The sequence below is a fragment of the Patagioenas fasciata genome, chromosome 2, assembly GCF_037038585.1.
Source record: "Patagioenas fasciata isolate bPatFas1 chromosome 2, bPatFas1.hap1, whole genome shotgun sequence".
Classification (NCBI taxonomy): Eukaryota; Metazoa; Chordata; class Aves; order Columbiformes; family Columbidae; genus Patagioenas; species Patagioenas fasciata.
In genome coordinates, this window is record NC_092521.1 from 162,321,717 (window position 1) to 162,340,886 (window position 19,170).

General features: G+C 44.5%; 1 protein-coding gene across 5 annotated transcripts in view; it reads left to right on the forward strand.

Annotated features, from left to right (window-relative positions):
- PRKAG2 (protein kinase AMP-activated non-catalytic subunit gamma 2) overlaps positions 1-19,170 on the forward strand; it is a 237,468-nt gene that overhangs the window by 92,452 nt on the left and 125,846 nt on the right. For all 5 annotated transcript variants that reach the window (XM_071805331.1, XM_065831779.2, XM_065831780.2 and 2 more), the window contains one exon: positions 4,166-4,445. In XM_071805331.1, the coding sequence (XP_071661432.1) occupies positions 4,166-4,445 (280 nt within the window). The remainder of the gene's footprint in view (positions 1-4,165; positions 4,446-19,170) is intronic.

The following is a 19,170-nucleotide window of genomic DNA, read 5'->3' on the forward strand; positions in this document are numbered from 1 at the left end:
TATCGCTTTCCATTTCATTCAAAAATTGAAAGTAAGTCTGCTAGATGCCAAGCACTGTAAGACACGTCTTATTTTCCTGCTTTTATTTCAACAGCAGCCAGTTCTGGATGTATTTTAGGAGCCTGTATAAGATTGTCTGGTGTATACAACACAGCAAAGTTTCTCCCTGGTCCCCAGCTGAGAATTCTTTTGTGCTCTGAAGCATGAAAACTGATAGTGTCTTACAGCATTTTAGGATATATTCACTCAGTGCCATGCAAGGTAACTGCTTTAGCCTGGAGCGAATACAGTCAGCTGCTAAGTTAGCCCTATTGCTCCACAGACATACAGTCAGGAGCTGAGATTTCTCTCCAGCATAACTGGTTTTAAGGCTTATGGGGTCCAAATTTAGGTGTAGAGCTCAAAATTCCCATGTAAACTCCGCAAAAAGCCAACTCAGGCGATATTCTGTTGTTAGTTGGTGTGGTTTATTTGTTTGGTGTTTTTGTTTGTTTGCTTTCTTTTTATTTTCCCTTTTTTTTAATTAGGTGAACAATATTAGTACTTAGAGGAAATCTTTAATTTGTTTGATTAGACCTAATTTGTGCATTGATTTTTATTGTACTTTCGTTGCGTGTTTGTACTTCTTATCTTCAAAAGGCCAATTATCCAGTCAGGGTCAAATGAGCCATATCACCGTGTGCATTTATTAGGCGTGTTTCATATTTCTGCCCGTTCTTACTTCACTGCTTTTCCTGGACAAACACAAACTGATGTACAAGGGTTATGAACGTGAGAAACCAGGCTGCAATACTTTTTTTCACTGCGACATCTCAGCTGGAGGAATAGTTATCATTCCAAAGCACTTGGAAGGGTTTTGTGCCCACTCGCCTGTCATAGCTTCAGGAAATGAGTCCAAAAGGCAGGAAGAACGGGCTGCTGAACCATCTAGGTGTGTAACCTGCCCCCAGCACCACTGCCAGACTCATCACACTGACTCTGCATGGGACCGTGGGGTTCGTTCCGCAGCAGAGATCCTTCCACCTTCCAGCTGAAGCAGAGAATTAACATTGCCCTCTGACTTTTATATATGCTGTGATTACTATTGTTGCTGTTGATTTTACTCATAGATGTACCTAATCACCTTTTAATACTTGCAATCCATTAGCCTCCAATAATATTCTAAGAAACCAATCCTGTTGTAATTCCCAAAGCAAAATCACAGGTATTTATCTACTTCGATAGTGGGTGTAACCTCTGTATAATTAACACGTGGAGTGGCTGGGGAAGAATTCAATGTAGTAATTTCCTTTCATTTAGTAGCATGTGCATGTGTATTTAGCAGCGTGCCCCTGGTGATCCGACAATTAGCTAATTCATCAGCTTGACACAATGGAGAGAAAGCAACTGGTTGTGATTGCAATAAATAAAAACATCCCGCTGCTTCTGCTTGGAACTGGAGAACAATTTGCTTTTGTGTCTCCCTTGTGCGTACAAGGGAATACTGACATTTTTTGATGAATTGTTGCTTGACATTTTACATTTCTAGAATAGCTGTAGCCTGTGAGGATACCATAGGCTTTTAAATGTGTCTCCTATCAGGGAATCGCATGCAGAAAAGATAACATAAAATATTAAGTGGAACACCAGAACGATGTCCTTCTCTCAGCTTTACAAATATCATGGCTTGTTACTTTAGAAACAATTATAATGAAATGACCACCCTGGGAACAGTTCTAAATTACACTAGTAGTGGCATATTTGTATTATGATTAAAATGAAATGGAAAATATCCTTTACTCCTCATTTGCAGGCAGTACATTTGGCAACAGACCTGCTTAAATCACAATGCAGGAGGAGGTGCTGTTGTGCTACTTGGCTGATTGCTGGACTATGTACTTGTGAAGAGAACAACGTATAAGCAGTCTCAGATGATTTACAGATGATATTTTAGTAAAGTTAATGAGCTTTTATGAAAAAGCTACCACTTTGGGACTATTTACCCATGACAAAAGTACCATTTGTTTATTAATTTACTTATAGCGTGGCTATTATTCCAAGTCTCAGCTGAGGGATTGTGCTCTATTATTCTTGATGAATACTGGCCAGGAGATGGTCTATGTGGGAATAAAGGAGATACGGTCCTCACGGCAGAACAGATGTGTGATATGAAATGAGTTTTCAAGATTGCACGCAGAATCCATGATGGAGTTGGAAGCTCAGACCACTGCTTTAAGCACAAACCATTACTTTTATCTTCTCTAATGGATAATGTCAGGGTGTTTGGTACCCAGTGCTTCAGCTAGAATTGATTTATCCTTTACAAAAATTTCCCCTTGAGGGCAACTGTTCCTCTAATTCTTCTGCAAAAGGATGGGTATATTTTTGATATATTTTTGTGTGTGCTGTCAAAAACAAGTGTGAAGGTACAAAAAGTGGTTGCGCCTCTTGAGGGACATCTCCCTGCTGTGCAGAGGGGCACAGAGCAGAATTCATCAGCTGTCCAGGCCCGTGCTCGCACATCTCTGTGCCCCTCCTGGTGACCCACACTACTTTTGTCCATCTTCCAGACCAAGTCCCACTTGCCTTTTAGCTCAGAAACCTTCCCAAATGAGGGACCACACTCTCTGCAGGCCCTCCTGCAGTTCCCACAGCACAGGACCCATTCCAGCTCTGTCCCATCCCATGTGGAAAGAGGAACAGGTCCAAAGTGCACATGCAGGAGACAAAAAGGATTCTGAGAAGTGGGATCCTGTGTTCCAGAGGGAGCAGCTATTTGGCCGTCGTGCTGCTCATACATGTTTCTGCAAGTGTTTTGGAGCTGTGGCCAAATGTTATTTTGAAAAGGGAGTTAATTGCATATATGTTTTAAACTCAGCTGACCATTTTTAGCTGTATTTGTATACACAAGCCCTTCACTGACCCAAAGAAGGGCCTACATACCTATGAGGCTTTCTTTCATCTCTTCTTTCATCTAAGTCATCCTATAAAAGATGTCATTTTTCCCTACAACGACTCCCATGGCAACAACACCCATACCTAACTAAACTAACACACATCAGGTGGCATCTTTGCAGGTCGAAGTTGCTATCTGCTCCATAGCTCATGTTGCTTTATTGGGAAGAGAGGAGCCGGTGTACAAAGGACTTGAAACTCAACGGCACGTTGTGCCCATGGGCACACACACCGTGGCCTTCACTTACGTATTCCCCGGAGACCTGGAACCCACCACTGCCTTTTGCCAGAACAGAGCCCTTCATTCATGAGACATGCCCCCAGCTAAAAAAGCAGCCTCGTGGCCACAGAAGTACTTTGTGCATCCAGAAGGAAATAAACTCTACGTGTAGCCCAGGCACAGGCAAATCCCACAGTGGTTTTGGGGTCAGCCTCTGTTAATTGTACACAGGGAGAATTTAATCTTTGCTCTTTTTGTTTGTTTGTTTTTCTGGATTTTTATCCCCCTCGCTGGGCAAGCCCACACAGTGCTGTGCTGTGCACAGATATTCACGGTAGCTGGAAAGCCAGCACAGGTCCCAGAAGAGATAGAGCTGTTAGAAAGGTCATACCCAAGCTCAAGGCCAGGGTAATTAGCAGAAACGTTGCCACTCTAAAATGGTTCCTCTATTTTTGGGACTGGAGTTGCAATCCCGCAGTTGTGGCTGTGCCTGCCATTGTAGAGACCTGTCAGGCACTTGGGAGCTTGTGCACTGTCCTGTGTCGCATCGTCTGATGGAGGTTTAAGTACCATAGATGTGCACCTAAATTCAAGAGGAAGGCTTTGAGGTACTGTGTTTCCTTAATGGTGATCATGCATTGCCCTAAATAAATCAATTGCCAGTCACCTTTCAGTTGTCCGGGGAAGGAAGAGGGATGTGTTGCAAATGCAAAGAGTAAAGAAAATCCTACATTAAATGTGTGATGATAAAATGTATACACACATGTTGAATTTTTTTTGTGAAATTCAGGGAGTCTTTAAGAGCAAGGGGCAGCACGGTGCCTCGAGAGGTGGCACCCACACATCCACGTGTAGTGCGGGCAGGCGCAGGGGAAGGTGAGGTCTGGCTAATCCACCACCCAAACAAACAGGAATTGATGGTGTTGAGACAAGTGCAGAGACCCTGACAGCCTGAGCTGAACTGAATTAATGGTGATTTTTCTCTTTTCTTCCTTTTTCTCTCCTCCTTAGGCGGAAGAAAGCTGCTCTGCTGGCAGTCCTTCAAAAGGCCTTTTCTCAAAAGGGCTCCAGAACCGACCTTCCAGCCCTGTTTCTGCCCCTGTGAGATCCAAACATAGCCCTGGCTCACCCAAAACAGTGTTCCCCTTCCCCTACCAGGAGTCTCCCCCACGCTCCCCACGCCGAATGAGCTTCAGTGGGATCTTCAGGTCCTCCTCCAAAGAGTCCTCCCCCAATTCTAACCCGTCTACCTCTCCTGGGGGCATCAAGTTTTTCTCCAGATCAAGAAAAAGTAAGAAATTGCTCATGTTATTTCAGGAAGATACACGGTACCTCTGGGCTTGGCCCATTCTTTACCTGCGGTAGTGAAGTAAGTGCAGATGAGGCATGTGCTAATTGTTCGTTTTCGCTTTCACTCACCATGTGTTTTGGGTTTCTGACGTGCTGACCATTAGGGTATGACCTGTGCAGGGCTGAGGAGGGAAATTACACTTCAAAGCTTTGCTTAGAAATCCGCATCCATTTCAGTGGGAGTTTTCTGGGTGGTTTCTCCAAGGCTGGTTGGATGTCAGTGCTGGGGCTCTGGAACAGCTGGAGATGTTTGTGGGGTTTGTGGTGGAGGTGGGCACAGAAAAGATGTCATCTCGGGAGCTAAGGGTGACTCGCTTCTGTAGACTCCGTAGAGAAGTTCAGTTGTTCTTTTGACTTGTATTTCTTTGCCCTTTTGTAGGGGGAAAAAGAGACTTTTATGGATAGAAGTACATTGTCTGTGTTTCCAATCAAATGACCATTAAGGGAGCGTTTGAGCTTCTCTGCCAGAATATGAAAGGCTTTGTAGACCTCTGTGGTTCAGAGCGCTTGCCTGCTTTATATCAGACACTAATTTTACCTTTTCAGCAGCCCGTGAGCTAACACTCCTTTAGGACTCGGAAATGAGCAGGATTTAGAAAAGGCTTCGGTTTTAAAACTTTCTTGCTGAATAAAGCCTTCCAGTGCTGGTCTACAAACCAGCCCTGGTCTACCCAAGGGGTTAGAGGCTGTAGGAAGAGGACGGAATTAGAGGGGAAAGCGAAGAATAATATCTTGCCTCTGGGGTACTGGATTGTCAGGCCACAGCGAGTTTTCCGTGTGTGAACGGAAGAAATAACTCAATGATAAATTGTTGTAAAATCTTCTGTGACAACATAGATACAGAACTAGTGATGCATAGATAGACCTGCGTTTGGCTTATGTTTCATGCAACGTGTTCATAGAACCATGGAATGGTCTGGGTTGGGGAGGAATCTTAAAGATGATCTAGGCCAAGCAGAGACACCTTCCACCTTCCACCAAACCATGTTGCTCAAACCCCATCCAACCCAGCCTTGAACATTTCCAGGGATGGGGCATCCACAGCTTCTCTGGGCAGCTGTCCCAGTGCCTCACCACCCTCATGGGGAGGAATTTCTTCCTTATATCTCATCTAAATCTACTCTCTTTCACATTAAAGCTGTTACCCCTTGTTCTATCTCTACACGCCCTTGTAAAAAGTCCCTCTCCAGTTTTCTTGTAGGTCCCTTTTAGGTACTGGAAGGGTGTTCTAAGATCTCCCCAGACCCTTCTCTTCTCCAGGCTGAACAAACCCAACTCTCTCAGCTTGTCCTCACAGCAGAGCTCTTCTAACCCTCTGACCATCATTGTGGCCTCCTCTGGACTCAGTCCAACAGGTCCGTGTCTTTCTTACATTGGGCAACCCAAACCTGAACACAGTACTCCATGTGCTGAAAGCTATTGATACCTTTTGGTGGCTTTTAAATAGTATTGAGGAACCTTCTTGTTTTTCTTCATCTATTTCCATTTAAAATGTTGGTTTTAATCAGAACAATTGATTTCATAGTGACTTCTGTGCACAAGGGCACAGCTATACAAACCCCATATAGGATTTTGCTTTATGTTTATCAGAAGTTCTACCGCAGCTGAAGTGAAATTGCATCTTTTCCAGCCCTTGCCTCCCTCTAAAACACCTTCAGGAGATTGGAAGTAGTTGAGTCAGTGTTTCTGAAGGACTCCAAGTAGACTCCAAGCTTAATTTCTATTCAAGGATATTTGTTCTTCTCTGGTTAAAGTTCAAGGATGTTATGCTCCCCTCTTCTTCAAGCTTCTCAATAACTAAAGTCCATTTAAGCTCTTTTTTGGCTGGTCCGCATAGGTTCAATTATTGCATAGGCAACGTGCTGCTGATAGAGTACACGGAGAAGGGCTCGCTGCTGTGTGAGTAACGGCGATGTCACCTGCATAGCGAAGCCATCTCGTGATGTTTTAAGGCAGTTATCCAAGCAAACAGCACTGTTGAAGTCCTAGCTAGGTACAACAGAATATTAAATAAAGGAATCTTCTAGTAGTCAGCAAAATGCTTTTGATAAGGTCACATCACTGTCGCGGGAACAGCCCTGGAACGGGGCCGTGCTATTTTTGAGCCATCAGAAGATGCCTGTGACCCCGCTGCTCCGGAGAGGGCGGCAGGAATTGCGCTGGGCTCGGCTGTTCATGGGCTTTTGTCCTTAAAGCAGGAGGGACAGTGCTTGGCAAGGGTGTGATGATTAAAATTGGTGTTTAAATTGATAACTCTTCCCATTCTGCAGCTGTTTGCAAAACAGAGCATTTCTTAGCACAGGCTTTCACATCGTTAGCTCTCTTACGGCAGGTACGTACCCTTCACTGCCACATTAAAGTAGATTTTATTCAGAATGTGCTAAGCAGGGGTCGGCAACAAATTACACTCTTACAGTTTACTATATTTAATTGCATTTTACTGAATTTCATTGAACAAATCCTTTTCAGGACTTCTGGAGATTTATGAGTTAGCATTTCTGTTGTATTGTGTAGTTTTTCCCGATAAACACATTTGCATTCTGCTACTTTGCAGGTAAAGAATAACCCTATGTAATACAAAACATGAAGTTAATTGGTTACGTCCCACTCAAAACAAAGTCTCTGTGGCTTGCACAGCATTTTCAGAGTGCCAAGACTTCTCAGAGGCTCCTCAGACCAGTGTTCTCAGACCTTTGTGCAAATGCTGCACTAAAGAGCTCTGAGAAGAGCAAAACCAGCACGTCCCCATATTTCTGAAGGTGCATAAATGCTTCACTGCTTGAAACTGTCACAGCCTACGTGATTAAAATCCCATTTTCTCAAGTAGCTTGGGATACCTGTGTTAAAAGTTAATCACTTCTGAAACCAGGAGTGCGTTGAAATGAGAGGTACTTGCCATGCATGTTTTCCTTCACAGCCAATCTGCCACTGGTGCTGGGTTGATGCTATTACAATGAAAATAAACTGCGTGCTGGGCTCCACTAGGAGGAGCATCACCAGCATGTCGAGGGAGATGATCTTCCCTCTCTGCTGAGTACTGGTGAGACACATCTGCAGTGCTGGGTCCAGTTCTGGGCTCCCCAATACAGGAGACAAGGCTGTACTGGTCCAGCAAGGGGCTGGGGCACCTGGTGTAGGGGGAAGAAGAAGGAGGAGGAGAAGAGGAGACTAAAGAGGAGCAGCTAAAGTCACTTGGTTTGTTCAGCCTGGAGGAGACTGAGGGGAGAGCTCATGGCGGCTCCAGCTCCTCACAAGGGGAGGAGGAGGAGCAGGGCTGAGCTCTTCTCTTTAGTGACCAACAACAGAACCCAAGGGAAAGGCAGGAAGATGTGCCAGGGGAGGTTTAGGCTGGACATGAGGAAAAGGTTCTTCACCCAGAGGGTGAAGACACTGGAACAGGCTCCCCAGGGAGGTGTCACAGCCCCAAGCCTGACAGTGTTCAAGAAGAGACCGGACAACACCCTCAGACACACGGTGTGAACTGTGAGGTTGTGCTGTGCAGGGACAGGAGTTGGACTCCACGATCCTTGTGGATCCCTTCCAGCTCAGGACATTCTATGATTCTATGATTCTAAGGCTTTTGTGCTGTCTTCAGCTATGTGATGGGGTTTTGGAGAAGGCAGTGCTGGGCATCTCAGGTCTGCCCAGTGACAGGGCAGGAGGCTGTGAGGGAAACTCCAGGCAGGTGTAAGAAAATCGTTCTTGATGGGGGTGACACAGCATCGCAGCAGGGAGCCCAGAGGGGCTGTGAAATCACTGCCCTTGCAGATTTAGTTGAACAAGGCTCTGAAAACCCCAGTTTAAAGGTGAAGCCTTGTTTTGAGCAGGGGTTGGACTAGAGACCTCCGGAGGTCACGCACAGCTGTGGCTCTTCTGCGAAACTCTGCACAGGAGCCTTCCCTTCAGGTTTATAGCAAATTGGCACTTTATCCAGGCAATCTGCAATTTAAAATAAATAAATAAATAAATAAAGCACCAGTTAAAAGTTCACAGGGTTTGGGGTTCTTTTGTCCCCCAGTTTACCTGAAGAGCATCTGTGCTGCGTTCCTTTCCCTGCCATGGAGCAGTGTGTGTGGGAAATATATACAGGCTTTGTTTTAAAGAACATCCCCATCTTCCCTCCACTTCCTCCTCCCACGTGTTGTTCAAAACACAGGCTAACCTGTTACTCCGCATATTCCTTGTTTTTCTTGGAAGCAACTTCTCCCTAGCTTGTTTTCGCTTTAAAGGCTGTGTGGTATTTACAGTGCTTTCTTTCCCATGTAGTTGCTCTTTTCCCAGCTGTTATTTTGCCTTTGGAATATATGCAGTCTAGGACGGGTATTAATGGTTAGGGTAGGATGATATTAAAACACGAAGTGTGATTTGCAGACATGAAGCTTAAAACATTTTCCAATTAAAGCTGCGAGTTTAAAGCTTTTGTTCATCTCTAATATTGTATCACTTGTTTTGGTAGTAGCCAAAAGCTCATCCTGGTGCCTTTTCCCTTTGATTACCCAAGTCCAGCATATGGTCGTAACCCCACGGACTGGTCTGACAAAATATTTGCCTTGAAAGGAAAAGTACCTTCCCACAAAATGTACTCAGCTGCCAGACACTCCAGGTATTTTGTAAGACCAGCTTCAAATCAGTAAACTGCTGGTTGGTCTTCACATCCAGCATCCCACCTTAGAAAAGACAACAGACCCACCTCAGTCCCCTCCTGGCTCTGCAGGGATGTTTTTGGGGTGAGGTGTGTGCTTGGCCACCAGGGCAGCCCCTTTGGTTTGGGGAATTCACCTCAGAAAAGTCCAAGTCATTGCATATTGGGCTTCTGTGCAAGTACTTGGAAATTTAATTCTCAGCTTTTAAATTTCTTCTTGTCTGAAAATTTCTTCACACAGCACTGCTAGACCAGTAATTGAAAACTGAATATGGATTTGGGATGAATTAAGCTTGGTGGAGACTTGGGTCTGTGAGATGTGGAGCTCTGTACCTGGGTTTACCCATCAGCGTGGGCATGTGAGCAGCTGTGGACCATTGAACACTTACATCTTAATTATTTATAGACAATTGGATAGGAAAACGAATGAGTAAATTGGAGTTTTCTAGTTTTAGAATAGCACTGTAGCTGGCAGGAGGCTTCTACAGAGCTGACACTGGTTTCCTAGGTGTTTTTCAGGGACATCAGGAGCAAAGTACGAGTGAAGAGACACAAGTTGAAGTTTGAGGTGCTGTGCAAAGTGACTTCAAAATTTGCTTTGTGGAACTGTTTCCCAGTTTGTCTTAAGTTTGCCTGAAGCTCCGTGAACTGCTCTCACAAGGAACAGCCCAGGACCTGATGCTCTGCGATGTTATTGAGGTTTGTCTGTGAAGGGAGTGCATTTCTCTTGTGTACAAATTTATGTGAGCAGGTACAATGCTAAGAGAAAGAAGAAATGGCACAAATTTACCCTCGGTAAAGCAAACTGAGCTGATCCAAAGTAAACACAGGAGGACAAGCTGCACTGGGGGAAAACACAGTTTGGATTACACTTTTCTATGGTCTTGCACGAGCTCTCCCTTAAGAGACAACAAATAAATGAGCAGAGCTTTATTTTACTGAATAGAAATCAGGGAGCTACCCCTGTAGATAGGCTAAAACTAAAAGTACGCAGAATATTTTATAAAAAGTACATGGTTGTATGAAATTTTAGTCATTAAAATGTAGCTTTTGCCGCAGGGCCGAATGCCCTGTTTGAAGGACAGCCGGGTATTTTCCAGTCCTGCTTCCCCTTCCAAAAACATCAGTTCAAGCAACAGCAATACTCATGACTCATGGTGGTGCTGCCAGTATTAACAGCAAAGGAAATCAATTAAAAGGTTTCCATTGACCTAAAGCTTTGGGTTGCGGTGGATGGGATCAAAAGATAAATTTATCTCAGATTTAAAGGTTGTTTATAGGACTTTGAATTGAAAATGAGGTGGCTTTCAAACACCTTGAAGCTGGTCATCGGATTTGAACAGCTGTGAACTTGCACTATATTTGAGGAAGGAAATGGTTTGCAATGTAAAGTTTTAATTTTCTGCCTTCTCTTAGGAATTTTTCTCCTGAAATTCAATGCTATCAACTGTGGTCCCTAAATTAATCCATGAGGATTATTTTAATCCTAGTGCTCCAGTAATAAAGGACCAGATAGTATTTGTCTCAGAAGACTGCAAGATGCAATACAGAGAAGTTTTCATATATTTTATTCCTTCTAATAATTCATTTTCCAGGAGAACATCTCGTGGGTAGACCATGCCCTCTGTAAGCAAATCTTTTGACCGTACTAGTTTTTACCCATAGATGGAGCAAGAGGCTCTTATTTCCAATATCTCAAGGGAAAAACGGGGAAAACCATTCAGCTCTGCTCCCTCGAAGGCCTTGAAACTGAAATTCATTCCTCCTCAAGATTTTCCCCCGTATTCATGACATGTAGGTAACAACTTGCAGGGCAGTGGGGTTTAGTCCAAGACAGGTTTGGGGAGGATTGGCAGCCGGGCACAGACGTTTCATGTCCTGTTGCCTCAAACTATTTCCCACGCTTGCTCTTTGGGAATAACATCCTGTGACACTCAGCGATCATGGGATGTCCTCCATCCTACCGGCTGCTGGACTCTACATTTGGATTTTTCTTTGCTGAATCCATAAATTCATCCCATAGTCTTGTACCATCCCAGCCTTTGGACCACAATCATAGAGAAACATCAATTATAACCTGTATCAGGATGGTGGGTAAGCTAAGGACACTTTCACAGGGCTGCTCAGTCCTTAGGAGGGTGGTGTAGGCCCTTCCACTGTCATCCCAGAAAACCTAGGAAAGGAGCAGAGCCATTTGTCTTGCTTTATTTTCCTGTACTGCTGTGCAAAACCATCTAACTGTCATTTTTCAAGCTTGCTTTGCCTGCAGCTGGAGGAGGCTGGAAGTCATGTTCTTAGTTTAAAATGAAAAAAGGACAGGCAAGGTCTTCTAGTCATAGAATCATAGAATTACAGAATAGTTTTGGTTCAAGGGACCTTCAAAGCTCATCCAGTGCCCCCCCTGCCATGAGCAGGGACATCTTCACCAGCTCAGGTTGCTCAGAGCCCCGTCCAGCCTGGCCTTGAAATGTTAGAAAATGTCATGTTAGAAAATGTGTCTTGGGTCTAATTTTTGGACATTGACCTATGAATGGTTCCCAACCATCAGAATCTTTAAAGAAATTTGTTTGAATAATGTATCCTTAATGGGATAATATGTGTATCAGGAGCCAGTTATTGCAGGTGCTTTGAGAATCCAGCAAAACTTCTGACAAGCTTCCCTGGCACAGTGTGGGACATACTGAAGGATGACACCTCACAGAGGACCCAGTTCAGGTTCATAAAAGCATTTTACTAGTCACAAGCACACATGTCCACATTAGCTGGAGGTTTACGCTCCCCAAAGTTTGCACCATTTTTGGATTTGCAGGATGAGGGTTGTAAAATGCTCAGAAGCCCTGTCTGTGCTTTGCCTGTGTGTGAGCTGGTTTGTGATGCTAAGATTGCATGTGTGGATGCAAAAGTGCGAAGCATGGGGCAGCGAGATGAGGACTCATGATGGGTACAGCATGAAGCTGTGTTAAGTGGTAGTGAAATGTGATTTTGAGAGTCATGCCCTGACCAGTGACCTTTCTGAAGGGAAAATTTTAGTCTGTAGAGTCACCCGTGCGCTACGAGCTATAATCTCTAACTGGTGCTCTCCTCAGGTTGTTTCTCTTTGAGCCACTTTCTGGATGTTGGAATTTGTTATCCAGCTAAAAGCTAAACCAAGGCATGTACAGAGCATTGCTGGAAAGGTCTAAATGTCAGGAACTAACTGATTTATGGCAATCCTAAAGCCACTGAACCAGCAGGAGTTTATGAAGGTCCCTGTGCCTGGGATCTCTAGGATGGGTCAATAGACTAACCCTCCACCCCCAGGCCTGGCTGGTTCTAGCATAGGGCACTAAAGTGTTTAGTGAAATCTGAATAGGATGTTTCTTATGTCAGTTTAAAAAACAAAACCGGGATTGTTTGGTTTTTTGTTTGCTTAAGAAAAATAAATTATTTTCTCTCTCCATGGGCTTTCTGCTATGCCCTTTTTGTCACAGTTCACACAGTATTTGAAGTCTCTTCTCTGTCTTTAAAATATTATTATGTTAGATTATGGAAAAATATTGATCAGTGTGTACTTGATACGCAAAAAAAATACTCAGCATCTTTGATTATCAACCATCAAAACACCTCAATTTCTTAGTTAAATTATTCTGAAGCTTGCCTCGAGGTTCCTATAAGCCCATTTTTTCGGTAGGCAATTGCGGCGGTTTGCAACAAGGCTTTTTCGTAGTTCGTTTCTTGCAGCATCTCCTGCTGCTATGGCTCTCAGAGCCCGAAATGTAAGTGTAGTTTGAAAGCCTGGCGTGGGTGTGTGACCCAGGCGCGCGGTGACAAGCGCCCGTGGGAGCCGCGCCAGGCGGTGCAGCACTGCGGAGCCCAGACTGCAACCCCTGGGAGCTCAAATGTGATTGCGAACCAGAGGTGCCCTCCTGTGGGCATCCTGCCGCTCCTCCTTGGTGTACAGAGACTGGGATTGCTTTGGTGTTGGTGTAGGTTTTGAGCAGGATAATAAGAACTGTTTATTATGCTTCCTTTGTATTTTTTTCTTCTTAACCATTCAAACAGCAGGGGCTAAGAGCATCCCTCCCTCTGACACGTGCAACGGCAATAATTTCAACAGTTGTTCAGGAAACCACCCTCTCTCCTCATTTCAGGAAGGTTCGCCATTGCTCTCAGGTCGGGATACTGCTCTCAATATCACGACAGACATGTACTTGCGTTGACAATTACACAGGCCCTCACACAATTAATTTCCTCTGGGGAAGCCAATGCGAAGGTTAGCTGCTAATCAGATGTTCTTCAACAAACACCGTTATTTGGGAATCCTGAGCGTTTCGTTTCAGGGTCACTGTGAATGCATTTGCTTCACCACCTGCCTCCACTGGGCAGAAGGTTTGGTGTCAGATTTGTTTGCTTAACCTCAGGATAAGGTTTCCATAGCTCTTCGTGTTCACAGTCATTCCACAGAGCTGTTTAATGGTGAGTGAGCTGCGCTTGGCAACCTGAGCTGTAACTGCAACAGGATGATGCCATTCGCAGTTATGTGGTTGCTCCAATTCTTCTCACATACTGACGTGCCCCCCATAGCACTCAGCAGCCCAAAGCCAAAACTGGCTTTAACCCATGCGAAATAAAACCCCACATCTACATGCTACAAAGGTCAAGACTTTTTGAGAGAGGGCAGAAGAATTGCACATAAACTAATGCTTAATAGTGAAGTGAGAGTAGCTACAGGTGGCAAATAGTGCCTGTGTTTAGCATCTACATTAAGTGCCTGCCTCCATGTTTCATATAATCATAGAACGGTTTGGGTTGGAAGAGACCTCCAAAGCTCATCCAGTGCCACCCCTGCCATGAGCAGGGACATCTTCACCAGCTCAGGTTGCTCAGAGCCCCGTCCAGCCTGGCCTGGGATGTCTGCAGGGATGGGACATCCACCACCTCTCTGGGCAACCTGTAAAACGTAGACTTTGCTAGAGAGGTGTTGAGCTGGGCCACGTTAGATGCACCTTGAAGGATTTCTGAAAGACAAGAAGCACAATCAGTGGCTGGAACACATAGCCAGATAATAAAAATGGTGTTTTGGCACTGGAATCCTCAGCAGCAGCGCCTGATTGCAATGGAGCACTGGCCTAAACTTGTTCAGGAGAGCGAACCTCAAAAACAAATTGATGTGAACATTTAGATGAGTGGTTAGCTGCATTTTTCCGTCTTTTAGAAGGAAGTATGGCTCCTTCCAGCAAAGTTAATTAGAATGTGGCTCCTACCCATGTGAAGATCAAGTTCTGCTGTATTATCTGCATTTAAACACATCTGATTTACTACATCTGACATTCTCAGAGTGACACAGGGGAAGATTTGACTGGTGGGTTTCTGAACAGAGCGGAACAGTTTCCAGACTTGGGAGCCTGAAGTTAATAACATAAATCCTTGCTGAGACACCTGAGCCAGTTGATTTGGGGAAAAGGAAAAAATAGAGAGGGAAAAAAAGGGAAATATTTTGGCTAATTTCAGCAATATTTGCTAGTCACCCCTATGAAGGTGGTGAGCAATAAGGAATAGTTTCCTGGATGTGCATCTGAGTGTTGAGTTTCATCCTTCAAGGCCAGAGGAAAGCCCTCACTTCCGACGCAATCAAAGGCACTCTCATTGACAACAGCCTGATTATGACCCTTCCCTCCTTAAAAACATAAATAGTAAGTAATGAGGATTAGCGCTGATTTGGCATCTTGTATGTTTGCTGGCGTTTGGGGAAAGCTTTCAAGCAAATGTTGGGGATTAGCACAAACCGCTTTGTACAGCTGTCTAGATTATGTTGAATCAGAAGCTCAGTCTGCAGAAAAATATGTGGATTATTAGCAAATTCTCAGGAGCAGTAAGACAGGCAGGCATAGATGTTCTGCATTTAGAGAAGTGGTCAAAGCCATGGCTATGGGGTGACTGATATGGATTTTATTGCAATAGTTTGGAACATTTTTCTTTTTCCCTGGTTTTCTTTTTTTGTAGAAACAAAGACCAAGAAAGAAACTGAGATTTGGTGTTTTTCTTAATTAAATTAGTGTATTTAATTAATAGCCATTGCTTTGGTATTCCTTTGTGATGGGCCATGATTTCTTCAGATTTACTTAGCAGAAGTGGATTTATGTGCTCATATTATCCAGACCATTGGGGCGAAGACTGTGTAAATGAAAATGCAAATTAAAAATAAATTACCGTGTCTTATTTCTGTGTGTTACATGGAACATTTCCATGTAACAAAGTAGCACATATCCATGCAGCCAGGTAAACCCTGAAAGACAAGGTCCCCTGGATCTGGGGTGATGGTGGTGGTGGTGGGATGGAGCTTCTGCACAAGGGAGATGTCACCAGGGCATCTGTCCCTGGCCCCACGGTGATGTTTTGTTTTTTCCTTTAATCACAGAGTTTAGGGGTGATGAAGGGAGGTGAAATCTCAGATATTTTTTGAGGGATTAAACCCTGGTGGGGACTCAAGGATGGTGGCTACTCTGCGATTGTCCCCGACCTCAGAGGATGGTGCTGGAGGAGCACGTATCCATTGAACAAGGTGAAGTTGAAGGCAAGGCACTTCATTACGTGTGGCTGTGGTGGGGGCTGGAACAGCTCTGGTGGCTGCACTCACCTCGGTGACCCAGGAGAGTTCATGTGGCACCGGGCGGCCACAAGTTAGATGATGCTGGGAGTGAAAATCCTTGGGAAACTGGCCTTAGATCAACTCTTTCTCCAACTGCAGTTCCTTGGCATGGATTTTGTTATTAAGACATGTCACTGCAATTGTATCCCATCAAAGTCAAACCAGCTCTGCCTCACCTTTAGCCGTAGTTCGGCTCCAGTTTAACCAAGAGAGACTCCAGCTGCTCTGGGCTGGGCATCTCGTCTGTGCTTAGAAAAAATGACTTAGAGAGTGTGATCCTCAGGATTCATGCCACCGTTTTCACTCTTTTATTGCATTTTGTATTTAAGAAGAGATGTGTAGTTGGGAAGAGGTGAGTTTTTCTCAACTGTGTGTGTTCAGTATGAACATCCTGGCACTGCCTCCACGCACCAGCTTTTGCATCTTCAGACCATCTGAGTGCTCTTATGGTTCCCAGCTACAAGAGCCTTGGGGAAGGCAACAGCAAAAGGCATCACCACAAAATGAGCCTGTTGAGTCATCTCCACCTTTCTTTCCGCTGCGTAACATTTTGTCCATTCCAGCTTTAAAACTGACAAGAAGAATCACAGAATGGTTGGGGTGGAAAGGGACCTCTGGAGTTCATCCAGTCCAACCCACCTGCTAAAGCAGGGTCACCAGAGCAGATCACACAGGAAGGTGTCCAGGTGGGTTTGAATGTCTGCAGAGAAGGAGACTCCACAACCTCTCTGGGCAGCCTGGGCCAGGCTCTGGTACCCCCAAAGGAAATAAGTTTCTCCTCATATTCTGATGGAACCTCCTGTGTTTCAGTCTGTGCTCCTTGCCCCTCATCCTGTCATTAGACACCACTGAAAAGAGTCTGGTCCATCCTCTTGATACTCATCCTTCAGATATTTATAAACATTTATGAGATCCCCTCTCAGCTTCTCTTCTCCAGCTGAACAGACCCAGCTCCCTCAGTACCTCCTCATAAGAAAGATGCTCTACACTCTTCAGCATCTTTTATCCCTCTGCTGGACTCTCTCCAGTAATTCCTTGTCCTTCTTAAACTGGGGAGCCCAGAACTGGACACAAAACTCCAGAAGCAGCCTCACCAGGGCAGAGTAGAGGGGAAGGAACAACCTCCCTCAACTGGCTGGTGAGACGTGGTATTTTTAAGGGCTTGTTTCTGCTTCAAGCTTTTTGCCTGGTTTTTTACAGTGTCAGTAGTTTTTCCATGTAAATTTTTTACCAGTGGTTAAATCACAGGATTGGGAATTCTACAACAGAAAGGTGTCTTCTCCTCCCCACAGAATTGTGTCCAAGATCTCATCTCTACTGCTGTGACGAGAGGGGAAACAGAATTATGCTGCATAGACGAACCTCACATGTTCATTGCTTCGTGGTTGGCATCAGTCAGAGGGAGTTATGAGGTCATGGTACAGTTTCATGTCACGTTCAAGTTTTATTTACTCTCTTGAAGTGATGCTGTTGTTATGTTTAATGTTACAATACATGGAAATTTTTTTGGAGGAGCAATTGCAAGGAGCAGGTGAGAATGCCCTTTGCTTCTGTTTGGCTAAGCAGGGTCATTCCCCAGTGCAGATCAGCTCTGCAGGAATGGGACACTGACGTTTGGGGTGGGATTGTTGAGAGAGAGAGTCGGCTGCTTGTGTGTTCCAAGCCTGTGACATTATTAAGTAAATAAAACAAGTGGCACTAAAGAAAGGATCTGAAAAACCCATCATTTCCTTTGGAAAATAACTCAGCAGGGCACTGAAATCTGCTGCTGCAGAGCACTGGGCTGACTGTGCATCGTTCCTCCCTTGTGAACCGTGTCAAGGAACAGACTGGAAAAATTATCTGTAGTGAATTTTTTAATTGTCTGTCATCCAGCTGCCAGGACAAGGAGTTTTGTGCTCTATTTTGTATATTCACTTTTGTCCCGTTTCTGCCTGAAGCTCTCTCTCAAGTCCTTCCAAATTCTTTACCATAAAAGATAGTAAAACACTATAGAACTTCACTAACTGGCATCCAGAACTGTTTCTTCAGACTGTTAGGCACAAGGCAGGTTGGGAACAAGACAGCGGTAAGGGAAAGACTGAGGAAAATTCGCTTCCCTTCACAGCCATCAGTGAACACCTGGAATCCACCTGCTGTAATGAAAAATTAGCAGGTACTTAATGCTCTTTTTTTCCCAAGACTCCACATATCCCAGCAGTAGTGATTTACTGTGAGCTCTCCATGAAAAGCAATGTTAAATCTTGCTGCCTTCTGCGTTGGAAGTCACAGGGAGATGGCTGAGCGAACCCCAACAGCGGCAAATGCAAAGCACAAAATAGTGTCATTGGGCCACAGATAAACAGATTCTCATATACTTTCCCCATGCTATTTCATAAAGTGCTTATACAACTGAAAAGATTCACCTGGGAAAAAGAAGGCTAGAAAACTATTTTTATGGCTTCTTATTTATGGCTTTACTACAGTTGAGGAATTAGTTTGCATTTTACAAAGCCAAAAAGTGGGGGAGGAGGGAGGAGAAAGGAGGGGGGGGAATAAGGAGAGATATTTGCACAGCTCTCAGAATATTAAAGAAAAACTAAAATCCCAAGGAGTTACCGCTGTCAAATGCAAACACGCAGACAAATCCTAGGCTGGACTCAGCATCCAGGCAACATCAACATTTTTGTGAAGCTACTGCCGGTGCTGCTGACAGCTTTTGCCACTTTATTGAAAAAAGGGAACGCCTGACATCACTGAAGTTCTTAGAAAGTAATCTCTCCTCTGTCTGGCAGATGCGAGGCTCAGCAACACACAGCACATCTTGCAAAAATTCAGAGGGAAAAAGCCTGGGAAGGTGTGTGGTTCCTTGTTTCTCTCTAAACTCGGCACTTTGTTCCCCCCCCAAGTTTCTTTCCTTCTCCCGTGGACACAGACACTTACTGTGTGTTAGGGAGTGGATCACATTTGATTAAACCATTATAAGCAACTTCTGCCGCTGCATTACAGGTTGCAGGATTAGAAGAGCCCTTTGCTGTGCTAAGAAAGCCTCCACCTTTCTTCCCTAGTTCTTTTTGCATGGTGCAAAAGCCAAGTGGCTAATGAGATTAGGAACTTCGTTACTATGCTAATAATGCTAATATATGATGGGGGAAAGCCCTTGCATTTGCAGTCTTACAGGGCTGAGGTGGAACAGTTGAGTACAGAATAGGTGCAGCCCAGTGGGCTCAACACCATGAGGCTGTAGGGTAGGTAAAGAAAAAATACCAGCTTGCTGTGTCCAGTTACTGAAATGCAAGTATTTTCGCACTGGGAGTATTAATACAGTGAAGCCGAACCTTTTCTTGGACCTGAGAAGTTAAAACTGTGTTGAGGAGCCAGCCTTGTTCTTCACCGTGGACCAACACAGGGAGCGCT